A 7,451-nucleotide genomic window follows, 5' to 3' on the forward strand; every position below is an offset into this window, starting at 1 on the left:
AGAGATAAAAGCAAATTAGGATCAAACACGAGAACATGCTGCATAAAAAGTATAGCCTTTAAAACCCCCTGAACGTGATTTAGAGTTACACCACTACAAGAAAAAAAAAAAGGTTTGGCAGGTGAATTCCACGAATTATAAACGTAACCATTATGAAGACGGACAGCTCACGAATTACCCTATAAGAAATGTACATCGCGAAACGAACCTGGATTATGAAATGTTAAAGAAATAACTTCTTTGAAATCGCTGCCAATGGAGTTTACGGTTCGAGATGTTATCTCAAAGCCTCTCCGAAAAAAGGGGGCCGGGAAGACGAGGCGAATTCAGTCCATAATCCCGTTGAAAGGGATGTATCAATCGCCCTTACGGACGCCGTAAATTAATGCACGTTTCGCTATAACCTGGGGGAAGGAGATTCGGGCGAATCATATTGACGTAAGATCGAATCCTGCTAAGTGCCTCATGGGGTTTGGTGGAACTGGAAGGACGTTCTGGAGAGAGAGAGAGAGAGAGAGAGAGAGAGAGAGAGAGAGAGGCCTTGCTGGGGATTGTAATAAGGGGAGGGAGGACTGTGGTTGAGGAAGAGGATTCATGGGAAACTAGAATGTTGTGTTGAACAGACTGACATCAGTCTTTTTATAGTTTATTTATGAAATATTTAATCTAATGTGGTCACTATTTTTTAAATATTTAATTTAGATTGTTAATTACTTCACTTTTAGTTTATATGTTTTCCACTCGGGCACATTATTCTTTCTTATTTCTCCTCCTCTTGTTTTGTTAAACTATTTATAGTTTATATAGAAAATATTTATTTGAATGTTGTTACTGTTCTTAAAATATTTTTTTCCCTTGTTTCCTTTCCTCACTGGGCTATTTTCCCTGTTGGGGCCCCCGGGCTTTTAGCATCTTGCTTTTCCAACTAGGCTTGTAGCTTAGCAATTGATGATGATGATGATGATGATGATGATAATAATAATACTGTTCTTTAAATATTTAATCTAAATTGTTAATTACTTCACTTGTTTATTTATTTTCTACCCTCACTAGGTTACTTTTACCTGTTGGAGCCTTTGAGCTTATGGCATCCAGCTTTTCAAACTAGGATTGTAACTTGGATAATAATAATAATAATAATAATAACAATAACAATAATAACAATAATAATAATAATAATTCTCATTTGAGTTAGAGTCAATGTTGGACGTTGCCAAGTGATTCAAAGTCAGTATTGGATATAAAAGCGGAAAAAAAGTGCTGAAGACGCCAACCCAGGTCATCGACCAGCTGATGACAGCAATAATAAATAAGCAGGCGAGTGTTGGTCATACTAAATCATCAATTCTCTCTCTCTCTCTCTCTCTCTCTCTCTCTCTCTCTCTCTCTCTCTATATATATATATATATATATACTGTATATGTGTGTGTTTCTCTCTCTCTCTCTCTCTCTCTCTCTCTCTATATATATATATATATGTGTGTGTGTGTGTGTGTGTAGCAATAGTAGCGACTGTTGGATATATCTATCTCTAGATCCACGTCCTAGCTTAGCGTTAAAAATAGATAAAAATAATTTGATTTATATTATAATATATATATATATATATATATATACATATTATATATACAGTATATATATATGTATATATATATATATATATGATTGTGAAATAACAAATTTAAATCCAAATAAAAAATCAAATATAAAGTATAAATATAAAAAAAAAACTAAAACATTTAGAAACACTACCACAGGGTGAATGACACACAAGAACCCCTTGTGCACAAAAACAAGTATAGATCAAAACCAAAATACAGAGAATGAAAAAAAAAAAAAGACAGGATAAGTGTCCTCATGTTAGTCATGTACCAACTGCGTCATCTTGCAACGGTCAGAGTAACGGTATTGGTGACGCGTAACTCTTGCTTCTCTGTGGTGAAAGCTGCGGGTCCACTTTTCAGAAACCAAGTGGCAGGAAGTGTTTTTTTTTTCCTGACCACTTACCACTGTAATGTCCTGTTGCATAATGGTTCTAAACCTGTTCGGACTGAACAGCTATGTCCGAGGTATTGTGATGCACGTATACACTCGAATGCTTATCCGATTTTCTAAAACACTTGTGGCTGTGTTTGCTATCTAGGTTACCTAAGGTCATCTATTCACGCCGATGACACATTCATGAACTTACATACGTACTTTAAAATCATTATACATATATGTATACATATATGTTATGGTTTATAGACATTTATATAACCCCCCCCCCCCTCTCTCTCTCTCTCTCTCTCTCTCTCTCTCTCCTCATACTAATATATATATACATACATACATACATACATATATATATATATTATATATATATATATATACATATATATGTATAATATTGTATAGACATATACCAGTATCTATATATATATATATATATATATACACACACATACATGTGTGCATACATACATATATATATATATATATATATATTAGTATGAGAGAGAGAGAGAGAGAGAGAGAGAGAGAGAGAGAGAGAATTACAAACGTAAACACAAACTTATAGGAATTGTTTTGTAGTTCAGCCACACTATGGAAGTAACTCCATAACTTCATATTTTGAAAGAAATTTAGCATTGCTTTTCAATTGCATAGCATTTACCAACAACCTCTTTAGAATAACAGACAGTCCATCAATAACATATATATTCCTGTTAAGTTCTATAATTTATTTTTCTGAAAGCTTTACTCAGGACCCACTTACAGTAGATCTATTAGTAAGTGGGTCCTGACTTAACTGATACTTTTAAGACCATATTAGAAGTGTCAGCAGTTAAAGAGAGTTAAATACTTTAGCTAGACTTGGAAACTTTCTCCCGTGTCAAACTTTTGTCGATAACAGATGTGGCAGATTTAGATATTTCCATATTTCTTCCTATATCTACCAACGCTACTCTTCTATATTATTAGGCAATTACTCCAACAATAACTATCAATATTTACGGCAAACACTTAAACAGCCAATTATTCATTATTGTTTAAAGGTTTAAAGGCCGTTCATGAATGGCAGAGACAAGGGACAGTGACATTGCCCTATCAAACAGGGCAATGCTCTAGAGACTGACAATATATACATGTGATCAGCGCCCAAGCCCCTCTCTCCACAAGCTAGAACCAAGGAGGGCCTGGCAATGGCTGCTGATGACCCGGCAGATATTCATACGTATTTCACATAAGTCATATGTATTTATACATATATAATATATACAAACATGTGAGTATACATGTATACGTATTTATATTTAAAAGGATCTAAAGTTTTCATTCATCAATATTTGTTGTATGTTTTCCGAAGTTCTAAATATTCTATATAAAATTTTCAGCACCATAACCTTTATATCAAAGACTAATTCTAAAATTTAATGTAGTTTTGGAGAAGGGTCGCAAAGTGATCCGAAACACGTGTCGACACCAAACAATAATGAAGAAAAGAAAATGTAATTTTGCTATCTGCAGGACAGTGTCCGGAGAGAAACTATCTAAGGGTTTTGGACGCCACTAAGACATTGTTTATTCATTATAAATGTAAAGTAACATACCCAATTAAAGGGTTTAAAGGCCACTCATGAATGGCAGAGGAAAGGGACAGTGACATTGCTCTATCAAGCAGGACAATGCCCGAAGAGACTGACTATATATACATATGATCAGCACCCAAGACCCCTCTCCACCCAACTAGGATCAAGGAGGGCCAGACAATGGCTGCTGGGCACTCAGCAGATAGACCTGTAGGCACCCCCAAACCCCCCCTACTTAGTTTATAAGGATAATGAGGTCGCAGCGACCAAAGACGCTAACGAGTTTGAGTGGGACTTGAACCCCTGTCTGGCGTTCATCAGTCAGGGACGATACCACACCGGCCATCACAACCTTATTATATATATATATATATATATATATGTATATACACATATATATATAAGCTATATATGTAAATTTATATATATAGTATATATATATATGTGTGTGTGTGTGTTTATAATATGCTCTTGTTAAAATAAGACTTCTGAAACTAAAATTAAAGCTGTATATTCAAAGGAAAACATTTAATAACTTAATAAAATGCATTTCTTGGGAGAGTCAATTTACCGTCCAAGCGCACCTCGTTCCTAGAAAAGATTACGTCATTTCAGCAACTGGGCAAGTCCAGCAGGGCACTGGATAAAGATCCCAATGCGTCACTACGACTCACCTTCGTTGACTCAGGCTCACGGAGAGAGAGAGAGAGAGAGAGAGAGAGAGAGAGAGAGATATGACGTGCAACTTTAAAAGTTCAAACTTGTAGTGAATGTTTTTATGTTGTAAAGGTTGACATAAGTCCCTTCTCATAGATAGTACCTGATCGATCTATTTTTATGTTGTTACTGTTCTTTGAATATTTTATTTTAATTGTTCATTATTACTCTTGTAATTTATTTCCTCACTAGACTATTTTCCCCTGTTTGACCTCTTGGAATTGAAGCATACTGCTTTTCCAACTTGGGGTTGTAGCTTAGCTAATAATAATATATAATAATAATAACAAAAACAACAACAACAATAATAATTCCTTTCCTCACTGGGCCATTTTCCCTTGTTTAAGCTCTTCGGCTTATAGCATACTACTTTTCCTACTAAGGTTGTAGCTTAGCTAATAATAATAATAATAATAATAATAATAATAATAATAATAATAATAATGATAATAATAATAATAACTAGAGGTTAGGTTATTTCTCAACCATGACCTTGACCTTTGACCTAAACAAATATGAACCAAGTTTGAAGTCTCTGTGACAACGATGTCCAAACTTATGTCTGATTCCGTGAATTGGATATTTTGCTTGACCGTTTACTTGACCTTTGACCTTAACCTTCCAAAATTTAAACATTTTCAGTTTTTTACATAACAGTTAATCCCTCGCAAGTTTCATTACTCTAACATTAAAATTGTGGGCAGGAAGGTGTTCATAAACAAACAAACACACACGCAAACAAACACACAACACAACCTCTTTCCAAATTCGTTGGCAGTGGTAATAATAATAATAATAATAATAATAATAATAATAATAATAATAATAATAATAATAAAATAAAAAATAAAAATAAAATAAATTAAAAACAATAAAAATAACAATAACAATAATAACAATAATAATAATAAAACAAAAAAATAAAAATAATATAAATTAAAAAACAATAACAATAATAATAATAACAACAATAATAATAATAATAATAATAATAATAATAATAATAATAATAATAATAATAATAATAATAATGTGGAAGCATAGGAGGAAGAGAAAATGAGTCAGACACGTAAGGATACAGATGTGACGTACCGGGTAATCGAAAGCCTGAGACTGAATGTGGTGAGCGTGTGAGTCACAACGCTGGGAACGAAAGAAGAAGTGAATATTGCAAACGATGAAACAGCCACTATAGTGATTCACTGGTAAAGACAACGGAGAAAGAGGAACAAGGCGAGTACAATGAACTAGCTTCTATTTCAGGAAATGAGTTTTGTGTGAGCATTCAAATGGGTTTTGAGAGAGAGAGAGAGAGAGAGAGAGAGAGAGAGAGAGAGAGAGAGAGTTTATCTATTTATGTATTCGTTTGAAAAAAGGCACGAAACTCCGAATTCAATGAGGTTTATTAATGCAATGTATCCATTGACCATCCATATAAAGGCTCTTGTTTGCTGTGGTGTGTGTTTGTGTGTGTGTGTATATATATATATATATATATACACACACATATACACACACACACATATATATATATATATATATGTGGTGTGTGTGTGTGTTTGTGTGTGCATTTTGTAAATAAACGATCATAATAGATATGTTTTAAAGCTAGTGAAAAATCGAAACAAAATTATATTATAATGGTAGAGATAAAAAGATTATATGAAAACTTATCATCTTAGTAGATAGAATGAAAGATGAAAAATAAAATTAACATTGAATAAGAGGGTTTCTAATCTACATCTAGAGGCTTTTAAATTACATACATCAACGTGAAGAGAGAGAGAGAGAGAGAGAGAGAGAGAGAGAGAGAGAGAGAGATATTCGTAGTCTAAAGGAGATAAAAAGGTTTAATTTTTTCTTATTTCTTGCAATATTACTATTATAAAAAAAACACACACAAAGAGAGAGAGAGAGAGAGAGAGAGAGAGAGAGAGAGAGAGAGATATTCAGCATCATATCCCAGTCATTCCAAGTTTCTACCTTTAACAAATCTCTTTAATAAGCAAACCTAACAAAATCATAGTGACATCACTGGAAATATCAGTGGAAGTTTCAGTATCAGCAGTGTTAATAAAACAGTAGAAAGATTATTAGTAATGGCAGTAGTAGCAGCAGGATCAGCAATGGCAGTAGCCGCAGCAGGACAGCAATGGCAGTAGCCGCAGCAGTATCAGTAATAACAGCATCGCCTATGGCGAGTAACAGCAAGAGTATCAGTAATGGTTGCAGCAGCAGTATTAGTAATGGCTGGAGCAGCAGTATCAGTATGGCTGAAGCAGCAGTATCAGTAATGGCTGGATCAGCTGTATCAGTAATGGCAGTAAGAACAGCAATATCAGCAATGGCAGTAGCAACAGCAGCGCTATCAGCAATGACAGTAGCAGCAGCAATATCAGCAATGACAGTAGCAGCAGCAATATCAGCAATGACAGTAGCAGCAGCAATATCATCAATGACAGTAGCAGCAGCAATATCAGCAATGACCGTAGCAGCAGCAATATCAGCAATGACAATAGCAGCAGCAATATCATCAATGACAGTAGCAGCAGCAATATCAGCAATGACCGTAGTAGCAGTATATGTAATGGCAATAGCAGCAGTAGTGCAGTATCAGCATTGGAAATAGCAGCTGTATCAGTACCAGTAATGGCAGCAGTATCAGTACAAGTAATGGCAGTGGCAGTGGCTTTAGCAGCTGCAGCAGTATCAGCAAAATCAGTATCATTAATGGCAGTAGCAGCAAAATCAGTATCAGTAATGGCAGTAGCAGCAACAGCAGAAGCAGCAGTATCTGCACAGGTAGCAGAGACGGATCCAGTACCAGCAGCAGCAGAAACGGCAGAAAAAAAAAGCTTCCACCCTTAGTCGTTCACAGCCGCGCATAACAAGGAGCGGTGGCCCGTATTTGCATAATTAATGAGGAAATATTCATAGGAGCAATTCGCGATTCATGCCTTTCCGAAGGAGGATTTCGTAAAGAGATAGGAAAGGAAAAATAGAATGTTGGGGATGCTCGAAAAGGTAGGAAGAAATGATGGCTAGGAAAACGCACGAATGAGAAATGATAAACTTTGAACGAGGCCGCAATGACGACTAATTTTGGTTTTGGTTGGCACCCAGAACATTACATGATTTCGCTGACAAACTTTTTTCAATTTA

The 7,451-nt window shown here is 35.0% G+C and overlaps 1 protein-coding gene across 1 annotated transcript in view; it reads left to right on the forward strand.

Moving 5' to 3' along the window:
* LOC137620031 (streptococcal hemagglutinin-like) overlaps window positions 1–7,157 on the forward strand; it is a 25,216-nt gene extending 18,059 nt beyond the window's left edge. The window contains exon 4 of the mRNA XM_068350310.1: window positions 6,596–7,157. Within this exon, the coding sequence (XP_068206411.1) occupies window positions 6,596–7,157 (562 nt within the window). The remainder of the gene's footprint in view (window positions 1–6,595) is intronic.
* Window positions 7,158–7,451: the final 294 nt, after the last annotated feature.

The sequence above is a fragment of the Palaemon carinicauda genome, chromosome 26, assembly GCF_036898095.1.
Source record: "Palaemon carinicauda isolate YSFRI2023 chromosome 26, ASM3689809v2, whole genome shotgun sequence".
Classification (NCBI taxonomy): domain Eukaryota; kingdom Metazoa; phylum Arthropoda; class Malacostraca; order Decapoda; family Palaemonidae; genus Palaemon; species Palaemon carinicauda.